This window comes from Mus musculus, chromosome 17, assembly GCF_000001635.26.
Source record: "Mus musculus strain C57BL/6J chromosome 17, GRCm38.p6 C57BL/6J".
Classification (NCBI taxonomy): Eukaryota; Metazoa; Chordata; class Mammalia; order Rodentia; family Muridae; genus Mus; species Mus musculus.
Window position 1 is genome coordinate 37,313,118 of NC_000083.6, and position 22,967 is coordinate 37,336,084.

Sequence of the window (22,967 nt, forward strand, 5' to 3'; positions counted from 1 at the left end):
ACAATGAACAAGTGTAAGTACTAAATATTCTAGAAGTGGGTAGTATACACAAATTTCTATACTCAGTTACATATAAGACACATTGCAGTAAGTTAAAAGTCAACTGCTATCAACTGATGTGCCAAAATCAAATTTAGGAAATAAATTCTATGATTAAATCACCACAAATTAACTTTCCCCTGCATTAAAAGATCAATACAATTAGATATATTTGACATTATTCAATTTGTTCAGTAATATATGTGTACATCTACTATACATAAGAACATATCTTAATTTTAGAAATATATATTGCCTGGTTATTTACACCAAAGCAGAGTTATTTAGATTTCTTCAAATCAGAGCCATCTTCTCACCTTTCTATTCAATGCACTCCTCACTTCCTTGTTTCTCAAGGTGTAGATGAGTGGATTGAGAGCAGGGGTGACCACACTGTACATGATGGCAATGATTCTGTCCTGATCCAGAGAGCTGCCTGAGGCAGGACGGATGTAGGTGAAGAGAACTGGAACATAGAGCAGAATCACAACCATGAAGTGGGAGGCACAGGTAGACAGAGCTTTGTGGAGCATGCTGCAAGAACGAGTCTTGAGGAAAAGATAGGTGATGATGTAGAAATAGGAGAGAAATGTCAGAAAAAAGGGAGTGAGGGCAATGGTGCCTGTGACTGTATTGAGCAGCCAAAGGTTGAGCTCAGTGTTTCCACAGGCCAGATCCAACAATGGCTTAATATCACAGAAGAAATGATGGACATGATTGGGACCACAGAAGCTCAAACGAGATGTCATTACAGAGTGAAGTAAGGCATGGAAAAAGCCCAGGGTCCAGATAGTAACAGTCATGTGAATACAGAGCTGGTGATTCATGATCACAGAATAGTGGAGTGGTCTGCAGATAGCCACAAAGCGGTCAAATGCCATCACTGGCAGCAGCATGGCCTCAGTGCTACCCAGGAAGTGGAAGAAATGGAGCTGAGTTATGCATCCCAAGAAGGAAATTGCTTTGCTTGTGGAGAGGAGGTTCTGCAGCATCTTTGGCAGTGTCACAGTGGAGAAGCAGATATCTAGACATGCTAGGTTTCCCAGGAAGAAATACATAGGTGAGTGGAGTCTTGGGTCCAAGATGACAATCATCAGGATGGCTCCATTCCCAGTTATATTGACAAAGTAGATTGTGAAGAAAACCACAAAGAGAATAGGGTTTAATTCTTGTATATCTGTTACTCCCAGGAGGAGAAATTCAGTGACTGAGGTTTGATTAGACATCACCTATAAGAAAGGACAATTAGTATATAATACTACCCTGCATGTTAACCAGTCGTTCTAGCCATAGATTTTCTTTTCATAACCAAAATATTTTGAGAGGTAGTTATTTTTTTTCCATGATGCCTTCTCAATTTTTTCCTGGTATTTATCCATTATTATGTTAAGTAACAATGTTAAATACATGTCTGCTGTGGGTTGTGATCAAACATCTTCTAATTTACTACATTATTCATAATCATTTCCTTTTTATTAATAGAACTTTTTAAAAAAATTTTTGATAACATTTTATTTAATCAAAGATGCCAAAATAATGTGATGTTAACAAGAAAGCATTATAAGACATTTTCTGTTTACATTGACATTTGAATAAATTTTTAAATTCTGCATTTTAATATGTAAGCAATATGAAAAAGATGAATGTAATTAACTCTCCATTCTTGCTTTTGAGTCTTTCAAAGGCTTTGTTAACAAATCTTTTAATAGAACACAAGCTCATCATATTTTCTTTGTGTGACCATTTCCATTTTGACCTTATCTCCTCCTTATCTCTTTCTTAAGTTGGCTTCACCATGGAGTAGCTTTTAAATAGTTCACAATGTAGATATCTAAAAGGTAAATACACTTGAAAGATTCTAACTAGAGGAGGTTGAGAATAGATGGACTTATTGCAACCACTGGCCTTTTATAGAAAAGAATCATAGCACCAAAATAATTGGCCAATGTGATTACATGAAATTAAAATATTCTGTGTAGCCAAGATCCTATTCATAGAGCCTACAGAATGGGCAAAAACATTCTCTAGGTATATGTAAGGCAAAGGATTAGTATCATCTAAAGTATGTAATGGATTGCAATAGTTAACCACAGTAAAGTCTACAAATCAATAAATTGACCAATAACTAAATAGACATTTCTCAAAAATAAGATATGAATGGCTAATAAATAATTTTAAAATTTTGAGCTTCCTTAGTTACCAAAGAAATGCAAGTTAATCTCCTTTGACATTTCTCTCACTCTGGACACAATGAAATTCATTAAGAAAGCAGAAGACAACAAATGCTCTTGAGGAATGTAAAGTGGTGCAGCCACCACGGAAATCAGGCTGTTTGTTTCTCTACAAACTAAAGACCACCATGTGACCCAGCTATACGGAATTTGAGATGGATCTATAGAAATGTATGTCCTACTACAGAGATAAGTTGCATATCTATGTTTATTCCTGTTGTATTCACAATGGTCACGGAAATAAATTAGCCTAGATGTTCATGATGTGACAGCAAATAATGAAAACTTGGTACATATACACAATGAAATTTTATCCATCTGAAAAGTAAAGTGAAATTATGGATTTGCCAGAACTGTGATGTTAAGCAGGCAAACTAAGCAAAGAAGGACAAATACCATATGTTGTCTCTTATATTCAGACCTAGTTAAATATGTAGATCCAAGTTGGTCTGAACATGGGAAAAAAACCCAGAAAACTAGAAAGGTGACCATGTGATTAGGGAAAGAAGAATTTTTAAAAGGAAAGTGGAAGACAGTGGAACAATGTGGAAGGAAATTGCAGGGGACCATATAAGAGGAGGAGACAGGGAGAAAACAGGAGTGGGAGCTAGGTCAACCAAAATGAAATATGCTTGAAAATCCCATGTGGAAATCTACTATCTTGCAAGCTAATTTTAAAAACAAAATTAATACATTTTCATGCATAAACATGAAAAGGAAAGCTATGTTTTAATATAGTATTATAAGCTATGTTTTAATATAGTAGTATTATATTATTTATCTATGTACATTATTGAGAGCAGGGAAAAATTCTATGTAAGAACATTTCTATTTTTCTACATTATATATTATTTATGTAACCACTCAAGCCTTAGAAATAACTAGATGAAGAAAATAATTAATGAACTGAGGAAAAATTATAAGGATCCTGAGGGATTCTTAGTTTTATAGCTAGAAGACCTTCTGAGAAATGGGGTTGCCACTTGTGTAATTCTGTCAAGTGTTGCTTCCAAACAATTCAGGGTTAGTGTCTTGATAGTGTTGCCTCTTCTATGTGTTTATAAACACAACAGACATTTGTGTTTAAAATCTAGTGCCATGGCAAAATATACTTACCATTCTATTAGTCAGAAATCAAAGTAATAGCACTAAAACACATACAGGGAAAATATTTACCTATGAAAGAAAACTATCAACCGGACTGCTTCGTACACTCACAACTTATTTTTGTTCATCACATTTTAATATTTAGAACTTTCCAATTTGGAGAACTACACATTCTCCAAACAGGAACCAAGTACAATGTAATTAGAGGAAACATAGCATTGAAATACAGAAGCCAAAGAGCTTTCATGAGCATCACACACGGTGAGGAGTCCATCACTAGGAAGGAAATCAGAATGCTTATTAGGGTTTAATGTTACAAACGGACAGACTAAAGAATGGGACATTTCAATCTTAATTCATTCTCTTACCTGACTGAGTGTTAAAACATTTTCTTTTTCAGGCACATGTCCAGTCATTGCACAGGTTGTGAAGTATTTGAAGTGGCAGTTCATGCTACACATCTGGCTTACAGTCTTCATCTGTAGACACCTCTCTATTGTCCTGGAATTCTGAAAGCACTGTAACAAGACTGAGATCTAGACATGAAAGTCCTAAGGGAGCTTGTCCCTCAGGCTGAGCAGGTTAGATGTGAAAATACATAGGGTACTTTTATTCACCTGTCACTGGGGAAACTAAGCTTGCACAATTCCTCTGTGCTTCTTGTGTTTTTTCCTTTTGTTTGTTCCTTATTTTCAGATACATGAACAATGGAGGTCTAGGTGGCCATGCACATCAACAGTCAATTTCCTGTTATCTCTTTAGATTTTTGAGTTCAATCCCTCTCATATATAAATTTCCTTGAAATGCATTATCCACTTAATGGAAAAAGTAGTCATAAAAGTTTTATTTTTAATTGATGGCAGATACATTGTTTTGACTTGTGCTATTGAATAATCTTTCCCACTTGTGATGGTTTGTATATGTTTGGCCCAGGGAGTGGTACTATTAGAATTTGTGGCCCTGTTTGAGTAGGTTTGCCATTTTTGCAGTAGGCATTGCACTGTGTGTGTGGGCTTTATGACCTTCATCCTAGCTTCCTGAAAGTCAATATTCTGCTAGCTGCCTTTAGATAAAGATGTAGAACTCTCAGAACTGCCTGCACTATGCCTGCCTAGATGCTGCCATACTCTCACCTTGATGATAATGGATTGAACCTCTGCACCTGTAAGCCAGACCCAATTCAATATTGTCCTTTATATGATTTGCCTCGGTCGTGGTGTCTGCTCACAGCAGTAAAATCCTAAGACACCATTCCTATTCTCCTGTCTTCATCTCCCAAGTATTGTAATTATAGAGATGTACCACTATGACTGACTCAAGATATGTCTATTTTCTGTGAAGCTATATCATGTTACCTTAGAATTACCTGTTATACAGTCTCTCTTTTCTCCAACATCAGTCTTCATACCTTCAATGTTAGTGTAAGAGATAGCCCAGTGGATAGGGTGCCTGCTGTGCAAGCATGAACAACATAGTTTCTAATCCCAAGACCCACCTAAAAGCCAGAATCGAGGAGTGGCAACCTGAAATACCAGGACTCAAAGGGAAAGATCGAAGATTCCTGGAGAAAATTGACTAGCTAGATGAGTCATATCAGAGAGCTCTTGTTCAGGGAAAGGTCTTGCCTCAATAAAGTGAAGAGTGATTGAAGATGATACCCAATGTGAATTTCAACCCTCCACAAGTAAATGAACAAACACAAAGACACATGTGCCTTACAAATTCAACCATGTGTAAAAAGAAGAAAACCAAATATTTCTGGGTGCTTGGATTTATTCTTGTGGCCTCTTTTCTATTTCACTGGTCTATGTCTCTGTTTTTGTACTAGAAACCTGTTTGTCATACACCACCTCTGTCCCCCTTAAGAGAGGAACCTTTGTCTTCTTTGCCTTCAGTGGCTGATGGCATCAGAGATCTTCCCCCTTTACCGCCTATTAAGGATCATTCTTTGCCCCCACATAGGGAGGAAATTAATACCTCAGACCTTTATCCTTACTTAATTGATCTTGATAATGGACTGCCACCTACTAAAGAGGCCACAATCACTCTAGCCTCCCCCCGCCCCCCATTGAGAGGCACTGCCGCACTCCAGTCTTTCTTTCCCCCACTACCCTATGGGACTTTAGATGCAGTTTGTTTGTTTGTTTGTTTTTTGGTTTTTCGAGACAGAGTTTCTCTGTGTATCCTTGGCTGTCCTGGAACTCACTTTGTAGACCAGGCTGACCTCGAACTCAGAAATCCGCCTGCCTCTGCCTCCCAAGTGCTGGGATTAAAAGCGTGGGCCACCACACCTGGCTTAGATGCAGGTTTTGACCCACCTGCCATGACAGGTGCCCACCGTCAGTTAACTGCTGACATAGCATTCCTGTGCCATATGGTAGAGACCTAAAAGGAATAAGTACAATTGCTTAGAGCTCTCCAGTCATTGGAGGTCGAGGTGCATGATCTAACTAATGCCTTCCCCTCAGCAACAGTGGCCTCAGGTCTCTGTTAAAACTAAAAAAGATCAGAAAAAGAAGGTCCTAGCCTTCCTCCTCTCCCTAAGGAGTGGAATCACAGTCTCTAGTGATTCCCCGTTCCCAAAAACTGACTTGAAGGAAAGCCAGAGAGCTAGTGAGGAAGAGGAGGAAATAGATGATGAGCTTCAGCCGATTCACAGGAGACCGAGGTTACTGAGGCACCTCCAGCCAAGCCCGATGATATCCTTCCCTGCTATCACTATCAACTGCTAGATTTAAGATTCTGGAAAAACTTAAAATGGCAGTATCTAATTACAGCCCTACTGTCCCCTTTACTTTAGCACTCCTTGAATCCTCTACAGACTTACACCTAAAGAATTTTCGCAGCTCACTTGAGCTGCAGTCAAAGGTGGCAACTTTGTATTATGGAAATCAGAGGTGGCAGAGACAGCAAAAGAAATCAAAATTAAAAACTGCGTGTGACCAGACACTAAGTCATGGACAGCGAGGAAGATTTTGGCCGGCTGCCTGGCCCCTGACTGATTCAGCCACACATTTACAGGGGATCGGGCATTCAAAAAACCCTCAAGTCAGCACTCGGACACTTAGGTGGACAGAACAAGAAGGAAATAGTCCCATACGTGATTTCTGATTTACCAGTCAATCTCTGGGAGAGAGATATTCTCTTCCAAATGAATGTTTTCATGTGCAGCAATGAAGTGGTGACAAAACAAATGCTGACCCATGATTTCTGCCAGGACAAGGATTAGGAAAACAAGTACAAGGCATAAAAGAACCTTTGACTATGATGCAGAGATTTGACCAGCAAGGCTCGGGATCCCAGCCTCAGCCTTTTTCCTAACAGCCATGGTAATGCTTGCTCCCCAGACTCACACAGAGAAAATTTCCTGGAATGATATTGCCCCTGTCTGGGTTGATCAGTGGCCACTAACTCAAGAGAAACTGTCTGCTGCAAAACAGTTAGTGCTGGAACAGTTGGCAGCTGGTCACATTGGCCATCTTCCTCTCCCTGGAACACCCCAATTTTTGTTATTAAGCAAAAGTCTGGCAAGTGGAGACTCTTATGGGAGCCCCGCAGCCTGGACTTCCATCTCCTGCCACCATCCCAGCAAATTTCTTTAAAATTCTTACTGATTTAAAAGATTCCTTTTTCTCCATACCCCTTCATTCATATTGTCATCATTTTGCATTTAGCCTTTCTCAAAATAATTTCCAGGGACCCATGGATCACTTTTACTGACAAGTTGTACCTCAGGCCATGGCAAATAGCCCTACCCTAGCTCAGAAATATGTAGCCCATGTAATCCAACCTGTTAGAAATGCTTGGCCACGCCCTTCTGGTCCACACCAGCACTGGGGCACCTTGGGCATATAGTCTGCAGACACCCACAAGGTACCCACAGGACCCTCCATGGGACCTTAAGATCTCTGGTGATTGGAACATAGCTTCTGCACCAATCCAATCGTGCAGGACCTGAGAATGCGATAATTAGGGAAGCAGAAAACCTGGCCTGATCAGGGGAACAAGTCCCTTCTGGTCCATGCCAGCACTGGGGTACCTTGGGCACAGAGTCTGCGGACACCCACAAGGTACACACAGGACCCTCCACGGGATCTTAAGACCTCTGGTGAGTGGATCATAACTTCTGCCAGGAGGCAGGTTTGAACATCAGATATCTGGGCACCTTCCCTGCAAGAGGAGAGCTTGCCTGCAGAGAGTACTCTGAACACTGAAACTCAGGAGAGAGCTATTCTCCCAGGTCTGCTGATATAGGCTAACAGAAACACCTTAGGAACAAGCTCTAACCAGAGACAACTAGAACAACTAACTCCAGAGATTACCAGATGGCAAAAGGCAAATGTAAGAATCTTACTAACAGAAACCAAGACCACTCACCATCATCAGAACACAGCACTCCCACCCCACCCAGTCCTGGGCACCTCAACACAACCGAACAGATAGTCCCGGATTTAAAAGCATATCTCATGATGATGGCAGAGGACATCAAGAAGGACTTTAATAACTCACTTAAAGAAATACAGGAGAACACTGCTAAACAGGTAGAAGACATTAAAGAGGAAGAACAAAAATCCCTTAAAGAATTGCAGGAAAACATGACCAAACAGGTGATGGAATGGAATAAAACCATCCAAGAACTAAAAAGAGAAGAAGACACAATAAAAAACCCAAAGTGAGGCAACACTGGAGATAGAAAACCTAGGAAAGAAATCTGGAACCATAGATGTGAGCATCAGCAACAGAATACAAGAGATGGAAGAGAGAATCTCAGGTGCAGAAGATTCCATAGAGAACATCTGCACAACAATCAAAGAAAATACAAAACGCAAAAGGATCCTAACTCAAAACATCCAGGAAATCCAGGACACAATGAGAAGACCAAACCTAAGGATAATAGGAATAGATGAGAATGAAGATTTTCAACTTAAAGGGCCAGCAAATATCTTTAACAAAATTATAGAAGAAAACTTCCCAAACCTAGAGAAAGAGATGCCCATGAACATTCAAGAAGCCTACAGAATTCCAAATAGACTGGACCAGAAAAGAAATTACTCCTGACACATAATAATCAGAACAACAAATGCACTAAATAAAGATAGAATATTAAAAGCAGTAAGGGAAAAAGGTCAAGTAACATATAAAGGCAGGCCTATCGGATTTACACTAGACTTTTCACCAGAGACTATGAAAGCCAGAAGATCCTGGACAGATGTCATACAGACCCTAAGAGAACACAAATGCCAGCCCAGGCTACTATACCCAGCCAAACTCTCAATTACAACAGACTGAGAAAACAAATTATTCCACGAAAAACCCAAATTCACACATTATCTTTCCATGAATCCAGCCCTTCAAAGGATAATAACAGAAAAAACCAATACAAGGACAGAAACCACGCCCTAGAAAAACGCAAGAAAGTAATCCCTCAACAAACGAAAAACAAGACAGCCACAAGAACAGAATGCCAACTCTAACAACAAAAATAATAGGAAGCAATAATTACTTTACCTTAATATCTCTTAATATCAATGGAATCAATTCCCCAATAAAAAGACATAGACTAACAGACTGGCTACACAAACAGGATCCAACATTCTGCTGCTTACAGGAAACCCATCTCAGGGAAAAAGACAGACACTACCTCAGAGTGAAAGGCTGGAAAACAATTTTCCAAGCAAATGGTCTGAAGAAACAAGCTGGAGTAGCCATTCTAATATTGAATAAAATCGACTTCCAACCCAAAGTTATCAAAAAAGACAAGGAGGGACACGTTATACTCATCAGCTTCCAAACGCTGACACCATTGCACACACTAGCAAGATTTGCTGAAAGGACCCAGATATAGCTGTCTCTTGTGAGACTAGGCTGGGGCCTAGCAAACACAGAAGTGAATGCTCACAGACAGCTATTGGATGGATCAGAGGGCCCCAGTGGAGGGGCTAGAGAAAGTACCGAAGGATCTAAAGGGATCTGCAACCCTATAGGTGGAACAATATTATGAACTAACCAGCACCTCGGAGCTCTTGACTCTAGCTGCATATGTATCAAAAGATGGCCTAGTCGTCCATAACTGGAAAGAGAGGCCCATTGGACTTGCAAACTTTATATGCCCCAGTACAGGGGAACGCCAGGGCTAAAAAGTGGGAGTGGCTGGGTAGGGGAGTGGGGGGGGGTGAGGGTATGGGGGACTTTTGGGATAGCATTGGAAATGTAAATGAGTAAAATACCTAATTAAAAAAAAAGAAATGCTTGACCACAAATATATATACTTCATTACACAGATGACATTTTGCTTGCAGCCCCTAATAAATAACAGGCCTTCTCATGTTTTCAGCAACTTAAAAAGCACTAAGTTCTTGGGGACTTAAAATTGCCCCCGAAAAGCTTCAGATAAAAGATCCTTATTCCTGTCTGGATTATGAACTCTAGTTGGGATAGGTCTGTACCCCCAAAGGTTGAGCTTCAACTTTCTTCCCTTAAAACTTTACATGATTATCAACAGTTTTTCAGGAACCTCCAGTGTGTTCACCCCTATCTAAAGATTCCTCCTGAGGTTTTAGTTTCCCTCAGTGAATGCCTCTCAGGAGACTCCCATCCTTTTCCCCCCAGAGCCCTTATGCCCCAAGCCATTTCAGCCCCGCAGCAGATAAGTCATGCCACATCTTCCCAAATCTCATTTCAAATTCATTATACTGCCCCACTTTATTTTATTGTCTGTGCTACCACACATACCCTGGAGGGGGGTCTCTGGCAGCAGCCCCAGACCCCCACCAAATAGGATATCCTTTGTTATGGGTATATCTCCCCTCAAGTCCAAGTAAGGTCTTAGCAACCTATTATTCTTTGTCTGCTGCCCTAATTGTTAAAGCATGAATAATGTCCAGACACTATTTTGGCAAAAATCCTGATATTATCATTATCCCTTATACCTCAGATCAAGCTGAATGGCTTCTTCAATCTAATGATGATTTGGCTATAGCCTGTGCCCCCTTTGTGTGCACCATAGATAATCATTATCCAAATACCTCCTTATACAATTTGCAAAGATGCATTCCTTGACTTTCCCCAAAGACTCCAGACCTTGAAGGCTCATTGGTGTTTACAGATGGTTCCTCAACAGGCAAAGCTGCCTATGTTGTACCAGATCAGGTTACTTCAGTGCAGTCCCCATATTTCTCTGCCCAGCTGGTAGAATTGTTTGCAGTCCTTCAGGTTTTTAAAATGTTACCAATGACCCCATTTAATTTGTATACCGATAGTGCCTATGTGGCCCATTCTATTTCTGTTTTAGAGACAGTTCCATATATTAAGCCTGCTTCTACTGCTTCCAAATTATTTGTGGAGATCCAATCCCTAATCATTAAAAGGACAGTGCCATTTTTTTTGGTGGGACATTTGAGAGCCAATTCTGGCATGGGTGGTCCTCTGTCACATGGAAATGCCCTGACTGATGGGGCCACTTTCGTAGTATTCCCCTCCCTACTTGATTCCATAGATTTGACTAAATGGGCTCATGCTCTGCATCACTTAAATGCTTCTACCTTGTGCCAGATGTTCAAGATTTCTAGAGATGAAGCAAGAGAAATAGTTAAGTCCTGTGGTGGATGTGCCACTCTGCTGCATGTTCCTCACCTGGGAGTCAACCCCAGGGGACTCATCCCTAATGAACAATGACAGATGGATGTTACCCATTTTCCCTCCTTTGGTTAAAATATGTGCATGTTACAGTTGATACCTATAGCAGATTTATACATGCATCTCCCCTTTCTGGACAGGCATTGTGTGATGTGATATCACATACTTTACAGTGCATAGCTGCCATGGGAAAACCACAGATGATTAAAACTGACAATGGCACTGGCTATACAGGAACCAAGTTCCAACAGTTTTGTTCCCAGTTTGACATCAAACATGTTACTGGTGTTCCCTATAATCCTCATCAGACTTAATAAAATATGCTTTGGCACTTGACTGAATTTAACGATGCTTATTCCCCCTTGACACCTCGAAATAAGCTCAATCATGCTCTCTGTGTTCTTAACTTCTTGTCCCTGGGCAATGAAGTCAGGTCGGCAGCTGACTGCCTGTGGCATCCTAAGTCACAGATTCTTATGCATTAATGCGATGGAAAGATCCCCTCACTGGACAGTGGAAAGGGCCAGATCCCATCCTCATTTGGGGACGAGGGTCCGCTTGCATCTATTGTAAAGAGAAAGCTGGCCCAAGATGGTTACCAGAGAGGCTAGTAAAAACTCTTAACCTATCTGTGTCCAGAATGGAGCAACTGTATCCTCCTGAGACAAATCTCATTTCTTTTCCAGATACTGTTCCAGATGAAGATACTCGTGATCTTGTGGCTGACTAGAATAATCACCAATCTTCAACTGCCTCCACCCAAATCTCCTAATAATAGGCACATCCCTTGGAATTATACTTGAGTGGTCCTTTCAGAGAGAAGAAATGATATTGTCTGGGCCACTTCCAAGATTTCCACCAATATTTGGTGGCCGGCCAGCCTTACCCCTGATCTTTGCAAACTAGTGCAGGGAGTGGTGGCCCCCTGTGGTCTTGAATACCAGCTAGATTTATACAAAGCCCCAGAAGATAATATGCCCAACACCCAGAGTAATATTTCTCAAGATTTATTGATTTCGGTTAGTAGCTCAGCCAAACGTGGCTGCAATAATTCCATCAGGAGAACCTTACTTCAAGATACAGATTTTTACACCCACTGCACCACCATGGCTGCTCCTCCATCATAAGTGCAGTGGCAAAACTGACCTTTATTGTGCCAGCTGGGGTTGTGAGACCTTGAGGGCAGCCAACTGGAATCCTACCTCCTCCTGGGATTATATTACTGTTTCCTGGAATTTTTCACGCCCCCAGAATTCTTTAAATACCAATCCTCTCTGTAAAAATTCTGTGTCACCTAGGTTGGTGCCTTCCCCTGTCCATTATATTGACAGACCATGCTATGTCCAAAAATCGGGTACAGGGATTTTCATGGGGTCTCCACCTTTATCAATCAGGCACAGATACTGGCCTCACATTTACCATTAAGCTCCTCAAAGCACCTGTTCATGCCAAATTGCCAGTTCCTATTCGTTCCAACCCTGTTTTAGTCCCCCAACTGCAGCCACCCAAAAAAACCTGACCCTCTGTCTTTTACAGAAACTGCTCATACCACTACCTTAAAAACTTCCTTTGCTCCCATAGCCAATCCTCCCCACTCCATTCAGACCAAAAACCTTAACCTCACTTTAGTGAATCAAACCTTCCTTATGCTCAATGCCACCTCCTCTCCTCTAACTTTGTTGATAATTGCTGGCTGTGTTACCATTCCCAACCACCTTTTAATGATGGCATTGCTGTTCCTGGCCATTTTACCCCTACAAATAATTCCCACCATTGCCGCTGGCAACCTGGAGAGTGGAATGGTTTATTCCTCTCTCAGGTCTCTGGATTAGGCCTCTGTGTGACTCATAATACACTTCTTCCACAGTATGCCCATCTTTGTAATGTTACCCTTGCACCTGAGATTAATAGCCAGTATTTAGTTCCTCCAAATCATACTTGGTGGGTTTTCCTTGATAGCCTCATGCCCTGTCTTTCAGCCAGTCCTTTTTCTGCCAAGAATTCTGATTTTTGCATTCTTGGACAATTGGTCCCTCAATTAATTTATTATCATTCAGAAAAGTTTTTTTTTTTTCATTTGTGGGATCAGTCTGCTGATTCCTCCCCTTCACTGGTTCACTAGCTAAGAGAGTCCCTAACTGCCATCACCATTTCTGCCCTTCTAGGCCTTGGTGCCATGGGTGTGGTGACTGTCATCTCCTCATATGTTCTCTCCAAGTCTAGGTATCAAGGACTCAGTGTCACCATTGATAAAGACATTCAGCGTCTCCAACAAGGCATTGATGACCTCTCTGATTCCCTCTCCTACTTAGCTGAATTTGTCCTCCAAAAATCACAGAGGACTTGATTTACTCTTTTTACAGCAGGGAGAGCTGTGTGCAGCTCTCAAGGAAGAATCCTGCTTTTATGTAGACAAGACTGGGGTGGTCAAAGAAAGCATGAGAAAAGTCAGAAAAGGACTAGGGAAGAGAGTGAGAGAGAGTGAGAGAGAAGAGAGCTGGTATAAAAATTGGTTTTCAACCTCTCTGTGGTTTTCAACCCTACTTCCTTCCATTTTGGGACCACTAGTGGGATTGATTTTGCTTATTTCATTTGGCCCCTGGCCCCTTAACAGACTTACCAACTTTGTGAAATGTCAGATAGATGATTTGGCAGCAAAATCTATCCATGTACATTATTATAAATTAGCTATGGAGGACCAAGAGATTCGAGACGAGGTTGATATTCACTCCAGGGTATTCCCAAAACCCATCTCTACCCAATGCAATTAAGGGGAACTTCCACCCCAGGACCAAGTAGAGAGCGGTCACCCAGAACCCTCTCTGACTGGTGAACTAAGTTCTTACTTGGGCTTTGAGGCAAAGTACTGCAAGGGAATATAAAGCAAAAACTAAAAATATCTTTCTGGGTTCCCTGAGGGACAATCCTGACTGCATAGGGGTTGATGTCCAAACTATCCCCTCTCCAGGAAAAAGACATCAGGACTGGTATGGCCCTAATGCCTCACTGGACAATACCAGGAGGACTGGAGCCATTACAAGGTCCCCTTTAGTCACTGGAGGTCAAGCCTCTATCTCTGCCTTAGCAAATGCTAAAATTGCCATGGTCCTTCTGTACTAAGAAAATGGGGGAGATGTTGGAAGTGATCTTGTTTGAACATTGACTGCCTTAAGTGCTTGCTGGCACAAAGTCTTGGCCTCAGTGGGAAAGTACCAGCCCAGCTGAGTACAAATAGACATAGATCCTGAAGTTAGCAGAGAACAAATAGCTATAAATCTTGTGGGCAGGTGCCTAATAACCCATTCTGTTCTGATCTTCCTGATGAACTATTTATTCAGTCAATATCCAGTTCCTGGGAACAGGTACATTTCCCAGAGACAAAGCAACCCCACTCCACCCCCCTTCCTGCTCCTATGAGCATATAACCTGTGAGGGAAAAATAAATATTTGTCAGCTTGATCAGACTTCTTGACTTGCTGTCCATTCTTCACATTTCCTATCCCCCATTCTCTTCCAGATGCCCACAAGTCCCCGTGGACTGTCCTGTGGGTCAGGACAAATAGTTAGCAGGTGATCTTCCTGAGATGGTCTGCCTCGAATTATTATCCATGAAAGATTTGTTCCTATAGACAAGACCCAGGAGAAAGTTATTTTAGGAAAGATTCCTGCTATTAATATGCTTTTCCTGTTATTATTGAATGTATATAACAATCACTAGGTATTAGCTCACCATTTTGTGCAGAGCTCTGCAGATATAGGAAGATGTAATGTCTTAAATTGATGCTATGTAGACAAATGATTTATTAATTTTTAATGATGATCCTATAATAATTCCTAAAATCACATCAGTATTTATTAAGCTCTTTTATAGTGGGATGCTATTATATTATTTTCTGATATTCAAAACTGCAATGGGAACTCTGCCAGTCTCCCATGTGTCAGCAGTTAATTGCTTCTAGATAGTAATCAGACTTTCTACTACTCAGAGTGCATTCCAAGATGTTGTAAAACAATTAACTAAAACTCCTTAAAATGGAACTAATGATTTATTATAGGTTCTAGGATAGAAGATAAAATATTGTCTGGGTTTACCTATACAAAACTTCACTAATAACAGTTATGGTTTTTAACTTTCAATGAACCTGTGAAGCTGTGATGGGTGATGAATGTTTAGCCAGATAAGTATTCCTAAATGATACACATGTAAACCTACTCTGTTGTAAATTTCTATTTCAATTTATGATTTGATTTTATGTGTGAATTTGTGATGAACTTTTTAACATGTAATCATGTATTCAGAAAGGTGTTTAAGTGCTGAGGACAAAGAGAAGAGTCATAACTGAGCTGAGAAGAATTGAGCTGTGAGAGCCATCTGAGCTGAGAAGTTTTTAGAGAGAATACTTTTTACATAGAACTGAACTCAAGAAGAATTTGGAAGTATAGGCATAGCATTCGGAGAAAAGGCAGTGAGAGTAAGAGCATTATTTTGACATCAGAGCAGCAGGAGTGAGCAAGATTAGAAGGAGAATGCAGAGTGGAATTACTTAGAACTCTAGGTAACATAAAAAACCAAGAGAGTAATGTGCAGAATGCAGACAGAAAGAGGGAAAAGAAGGTGCTGCTGAGAGCAGAAGCAGCAAGTAGGTTTCTCCTTACCATGACACAGTACAGCTCTTTTCTTAATAACAAGGAAGGCTTAGTTTTATTAAGGGAACAAATCTTTCTTCTTACTAACTTGGGTTTAATTTATTTAGCACTAAAAGGGTAGAAGCTTTTTCTTTCTCTGTGCAATAAAGTTTGGAGTTCATTTTTTCATCCAGAATGAGTGACTTCATTCTGCAATAGTGTTTGGTCTTTTGCTTCATATGCATGTGTAAGCATGCATATGTGTGTATAAGTATGTAATTATGAGAATGTATGCAAGCTTGTCCCAACTGGTTTGAATGGGAATGTATAAATGCACATGTCTGAACGTGTATATGAATTTATGTTTTTATGCACATTTCCTTATGTAAAAGGATTTTTTTCTGCAAGCATTATTCTCTTCTCCTGGTTCAATAGAAGTTTATTGCTCCATTTGTTGTCGAATTGCTCTGGCTAATACTTCAAGTACTATGTTGAAAAGGTAGGGAGAAAGTGGGCAGCCTTGTCTAGTCCCTGATTTTAGTGGGATTGCTTCCAGCTTCTCTCCATTTACTTTGATGTTGGCTACTGGTTTGCTGTAGATTGCTTTTATCATGTTTAGGTATGGGCCTTGAATTCCTGATCTTTCCAACACTTTTATCATGAATGGGTGTTGGATCTTGTCAAATGCTTTTTCTGCATCTAACGAGATGATCATGTGGTTTTTGTCTTTGAGTTTGTTTATATAATGGATTACATTGATGGATTTTCGTATATTAAACCATCCCTGAATCCCTGGAATAAAACCTACTTGGTCAGGATGGATGATTGCTTTAATGTGTTCTTGGATTCGGTTAGCGAGAATTTTATTGAGGATTTTTGCATCGATGTTCATAAGAGAAATTGGTCTGAAGTTCTCTATCTTTGTTGGATCTTTCTGTGGTTTAGGTATCAGAGTAATTGTGGCTTCATAAAATGAGTTGGGTAGAGTACCTTCTACTTCTATTTTGTGAAATAGTTTGTGCAGAACTGGAATTAGATCTTCTTTGAAGGTCTGATAGAACTCTGCACTAAACCCATCTGGTCCTGGGCTTTTTTTGGTTGGGAGACTATTAATAACTGCTTCTATTTCTTTAGGTGATATGGACTGTTTAGATGGTCAACTTGATCCTGATTCAACTTTGGTACCTGGTATCTGTCCAGAAATTTGTCCATTTCATCCAGGTTTTCCAGTTTTGTTGAGTATAGCCTTTTGTAGAAGGATCTGATGGTGTTTTGGATTTCTTCAGGATCTGTTGTTATGTCTCCCTTTTCATTTCTGATTTTGTTAATTAGGATTTTGTCCCTGTGCCCTTTAGTGAGTCTAGCTAAGGGTTTATCTATCTTGTTGATTTTCTCAAAGAACCAACTCCTCGTTTGGTTAATTCTTTGAATAGTTCTTCTTGTTTCCACTTGGTTGATTTCACCCCTGAGTTTGATTATTTCCTGCCGTCTACTCCTCTTGGGTGAATTTGCTTCCTTTTTTTCTAGGGCTTTTAGATGTGTTGTCAAGCTGCTAGTATGTGCTGTCTCCCGTTTCTTCTTGGAGGCACTCAGAGCTATGAGTTTCCCTCTTAGAAATGCTTTCATTGTGTCCCATAGGTTTGGGTACGTTGTGGCTTCATTTTCATTAAACTCTAAAAAGTCTTTAATTTCTTTCTTTATTCCTTCCTTGACCAAGGTATCATTGAGAAGAGTGTTATTCAGTTTCCACGTGAATGTTGGCTTTCCATTATTTATGTTGTTATTGAAGATCAGTCTTAGGCCATGGTGGTCTGATAGGATACATGGGACAATTTCAATATTTTTGTATCTTTTGAGGCCTGTTTTGTGACCAATTATATGGTCAGTTTTGGAGAAGGTCCCGTGAGACTATGCCGGGGCCTAGCAAACACAGAAGTGGATGCTTACAGTCAGCTAATGGATGGATCATAGGGCTCCCAATGGAGGAGCTAGAGAAAGTAGCCAAGGAGCTAAAGGGATCTGCAACCCTATAGGTGGAACAACATTATGAACTAACCAGTATCCCGGAGCTCTTGACTCTAGCTGCATATATATCAAAAGATGGCCTAGTCGGCCATCACTGGAAAGAGAGGCCCATTGGACTTGCAAACTTTATATGCCCCAGTACAGGGGAACACCAGGGCCAAAAAGGGGGAGTGGGTGGGCAGGGGAGTGGGGGTGGGTGGATATGGGGGACTTTTGGTATAGCATTGGAAATGTAAATGAGCTAAATACCTAATAAAAAATGGAAAAAAAAATAAAAGTGACTACTGGTATATTGAAAAAAAAAAAAAAAAAAAAGAAGTTTATTGCTCCAAACTTTCTCCTAGCCTAACAAGTAAGAGGCATCTGGACAAAAGGAAAAAGGCTCTAGAAATTAATCCTTTACTTAATCTCCTGCTGTTTTAGGATGAGGTGCTAAGTGCCAGAGACTGCAGTTTCTGATCTCACAGATACACAGAAGACAGGTTAGCTATAGTAGCAAAGTAACTTAAACTTAGAAAAGTAAACTTCTAACTATTATACTGCAACCCTAAATATATCAAAAGACAAAATCTTACCCTCTGCTGACGCTCTTCCTCCTACTATACCTCAAGAAGAACCAACAAGAAAGAAGACCCTGCTGGGACTGGACCCTGGTACCCACCCCATCCAGAGCCCGTATTTCTTAAATTTCATTTCTACTGTAATCATCTTCACAGAACAGAGAGAGCTGTGCTCCAGAGTTTCTTGTTCTCAGCAAACATAACTTCCATAAATTATCCGCATGTCTTCCTCTTCTAATGGACAGTATACCTCTTGTGGCAATGAGCAGAGGAACACCTTATTGGCAGTGTTGTTCTTATATGTGTAAGGGGCAGAGCAAATGGCAGTTTGTGCATTCTAGGTTGATGTTTGGCTTGGTGATCAAAATTGTTTAATGCCTAGGACACATAAAATTAGGCAAACGTTATATGCCCCAGTAAAGGGGAATGCCAGGGCCAAAAAATGGGAATGGGTGGGTAGGGGAGTGGGGGGGAGGACTTTTGGGATAGCATTGGAAATGTAATTGAAGAAAATACGTAATAAAAAAAAGAAAAAAAATCAAATCAAATCAAATCAAATCAAATCAAATCAAATCAAATCCAGGTGGTGTAGCATGGGAGGAGGAGAACAGGGACAGAGATCTGCATTATGCCATCCCTCATGGGAAGGCTGGAAAAAGATGCCCAGAGACTTGCCCTTCAAGAAGGGTGGGTCACAGAGCTCTTCCCACCAAAATGTAGACCAGCCAAGTCACTCACAGACCTGCCCTCCAGCCCTTAGCACAGATGAGACATAGATACTTGGCTGGCACTACTGAAGCTCAATCAGAGGAAGTCACCCAGTAATACACCAGCCAAGGTGTTAGCCTGAAGAAGAAGCCTCCACAATGTGTGAGTATGTGGTGGACAGATGGGAGAGGAAAAGTGGAGCAGCTTGAGCATTATGAAGTCAAATGGAACTGGAGTCTTAAGGGTGGAAAGAAGTGACCTGCTGAGTGGCCATCCCAGCCAACTGGGGACTTGGTGAGGTTCAAGCCTGAGCTGCCACTGAGGTTCATGTCTGGATCCTTAACTAAGCAGCAGCAGGAGGTGTTGTCAATGTCCATGGTCCACATTACCACTAGAGAACACGGGGTCATCCCTCATCAGGAGAGTAGCAGAGAATCATTTAGATTTCCAGTAGCTGTGTAGAAGTGGCCCTGTGCCTCACTGGTTGCAGTGCTCTTGAGAACTGGTCCCATGTCTCACTAGCAGTTGCACCAGGGTCAGTAGGCCCTGAACCTTGCCCAGGTAGCATAGTGGATCTGGCCTTGGTGCTGGGGTGTGGGTGAGCTGGCCCTGAAGTTGTGAGTGTGGAAGAACTGATCCTACCACCAATGGACTGCTGTATGGTGGTACAGGTGCAGTTCGCCAAGATGCCAATGAGATCATGAAAGGAGAATAACTCCTCACCAGTTGAAGCACTGGGGAGAATGGACATTGTATTTGGCCTGTACAGCACAGGAGAGCTGACCCTGGGGTTGGGGACTACCGTACACGGTCTTATGTGTGTGAAGGAGGGAGAGCTGGCCCCACCAGTCCTCTTCCATGATGTAGGGTGAGTATGGAGCTGATACCCTCCTCCTCCTCCTCACTCTCACCACCTGTAACATTTAGGAGAGCAGGTCCTGCAGTTCACATTAGCTGCACAGTAGAGCTGAAGATAGGACAGAGTGATCCAGTCCTAAGGGCAAGAGCATTGGAGAGCTGGCCCCTCCACACCTCTACTGTAAGATGGTATTGGGAGCATGAATGCTCTCTGCTGTTTCACCCTTCCCACCTGAGGCCATTGGGAGAGGTGGCCCTGGGGTCAAGAAGGTTGAGCTGCTCTTACCCCTTATCAGCTGAGGAACTCAGGAGAGCTGGCCCTGTACCTTGACTGGACTGCACATTAGAGCTGGCCCTGGTTGAGTTGGCATGAGTGAATCATACCCTCACAGAATGCAGCAGTTGGGAGAGTAGGCCCTGTGCCTTCACTGGGCTGCATAGTGGAGCTGACTGGATATATGGGTGTGGTTGAGCTAGCCCAGAGGGCATGATTGCAGGAGAACTGACTCTGCCTCCTGCAGATGTCATTGGGAGGTCTAAGCAGAGCAATGCTGGAAAGCCTACCCTGATTGTGCAATGACAAGCTCAGCTACCACCCAGGCTCAGATCAAGGACTCTGAGTTGGCCCAACCCAATATATACACCATGTATAAACATTTGGGCTTGTAAAAGGGCTAGTCCTATTGATCCAAAGCAGCAAGATCTCCAATGCACAGGGTAACAACAGAATAATCAGGTGGAGACCCAGTGAATATTCAATATTGATGGTTTCACAGAAGCCAGAGATCTGGAACCAGATCAATTACTCATTGCAATGAACACGTGAAAGTGAAGTTATGTGGACAGAGAGATATATTGTGGGACACACTGTATCACACTACAGCTTCCATGATGAGATGTTTTCTATGCTTGCGTGTGTGTGTGTGTGTGTGTGTGTGTGTGTGTGTGTTACTTGGCATGTAGGTTGGAAGGGCAAAGGGCAGATATGAAGGATGGGGATGAGCAGGATTTGGATGCATAATGTGAAACTCACAAGAATCAATAAAAAATTTGAAGGACATTATAAACAAAGTACTTCAAGAACCATTTGGAGACATGAAACCTTCACTGTGCACAGTATGTAGGTGTGCAGCATGCACCACTGAGCAGGAATCCTTATGTTACCTAAATTAGAAACCACAGCTAGCTTTCCTGAAAATGAGAAAATCAGAGCATATTGGATACTAGAGAATGACTGGAGGCACCCAAATTTACTGGGTAGCCCTGCAGAAAACAAATGAATAAACAAATAAATAAATACCCCTTACTCAACCTGAGCAGTTAAAAAACAAAACATAACAAACAAACAAACAAACAAAAAAACAACCACACAAATCTGAGCTTTCATGAATTTTTTTTTTAAATAAAATCTGAAGTATTTTCAAAAGATTTTATTGTTACTGTTTTCATCTGTGAAGAAGGGAGGGGGTATTTGCTGCATGTTTGTCTGTAAACCACACTCACAAAGCCAGAAGAGGGCATCAGATGCCTTGAAAATGGAGTTACAGGCAGTTGTGTGTCACCATGGCAGTGCTTGGAATAGAATGATATTCAGCTGCTAAAGCTGCCAGTGCTTCTAACCAATGCACCATCTCTGCAGTCCTTCAAAAATATTTTAAAGTAAAATTGGATAGCACATAGTTTGAAAAAGAAATTCTTATAAGGGTATCTTCTCTCATTTAGGAGCAATCGTTATTTGGAATGAATCCAAACTGAAATAACTAGATAGTAAGAAAATAGACACATTTACTAAATGACTCCGAGAAACACTTTGAATCTTTAGACCACAACTATGTGGAATTTTGGCCCAGCAGGAAGGATTTTGCTGGTTTTGGCCATCTGCATTGGACCTGCCCTAGCTCACCACCAAAGAGCTTTCATACTCAGTTACTGCTTCTGCAGCCTTGTAGCTCAGTTGCAGGCACTGAAGGAGAGAGATTTTTCTCTTTTGACCAAGAACAAAGATCTCCTCCATCATAAAGTTTAGTGTTTTAGTGTTTTCTTTTTAATATCTTTTTGTTGTTTTGTTAGGAGGGGTAAATCTGTGGACTCCATGGGTTCCATTAAAAAAATTCATTGAATAGACACTGAATCCATTTTGTACTGTGTGCACTCATACACTAGAGCATGGCCCACATTCTTCAAGAAAATAGACTCTCCTTCTTCCAGTAGCTATTTAGTGCCACTTCATCTAGGGGTGGAAATTCATGGATTTTTGTCTGGCTTAATCTTTTGAAAGACTGTAATTCAGTCCCAACCATTGTGAGTTCATGTGCACAACTGTGTACTCATGTCTAATGTATAGCAAACACTGTATACAGACATCTATTCCTTCACAGGAGTAGGACAGTAAACATGAAAAGTATATAGCAGAGGAGTTGGATAATAAGGAATAAGAGGTGAATTAGATATAAACACATGATATGAGTATAAATATTAAATATAAGTATTTAATAAATAAAATTGGTTTGAAAACATCTTACCACAAGAAACACTCTCACCTTGGACTGTTTTCCATTGCTTGAATGGTGGTAGCTAAGTTACTCAACACTCAGAATGTTGTTGAGACAAAAGAAGTTACTAAAGAGATTTTGAAGAGTATAGGCAGTCAGATGTAAAATAACTCAACAACATTATGCTGATATATATTTGATATTTACTTAATAAAGTATATTGTCTAAACTGTTTATAAAGCTGGGTGTGGTAGTAAATATCTATAATCCCAGCAGTTGAGAGGTGGAGGCAAGAACATGAGGAATTCAAGGACAGCTTAAGCTACAGGAGATCTGAACTCAAAAAAAATAATCACTAATAAAAATTTTAAAATAAAAACTTATCCACTCACCATCAAAAGCTCAAGTTTAACTGAATCAGAATCACATATAAAAGAAATGTTTTGCCTCTGGAATTTTTAGTAGCTTTGCACCTAACTTTTCAACTGAGCAACCATAGTATTAATAATTCCTCAAAATAAGCAAGCATATTGATATTCATCCAACTAATATGAGTTGACAGATGAACAAGTGTAATTACTAGTTATACTAAACATAGGTAGTATAAACATATTTATATACCTAGTTACATACAAGGCACATTAGAGTGTGTCCTAAGTCCATGTTATCAACTAATATGTCCAAAA

At 40.7% G+C, this 22,967-nt stretch overlaps 1 protein-coding gene across 1 annotated transcript; it reads right to left on the bottom strand.

Moving 5' to 3' along the window:
* Positions 1-293: 293 nt before the first annotated feature.
* Olfr102 (olfactory receptor 102) lies at positions 294-1,320 on the bottom strand. The gene has a single exon (NM_001011721.2). It carries the CDS (start codon positions 1,263-1,265, stop codon positions 339-341), a length of 927 nt encoding a protein of 308 aa, NP_001011721.2. The 5' UTR covers positions 1,266-1,320; the 3' UTR covers positions 294-338.
* Between the last annotated feature and the right edge of the window lie 21,647 nt (positions 1,321-22,967).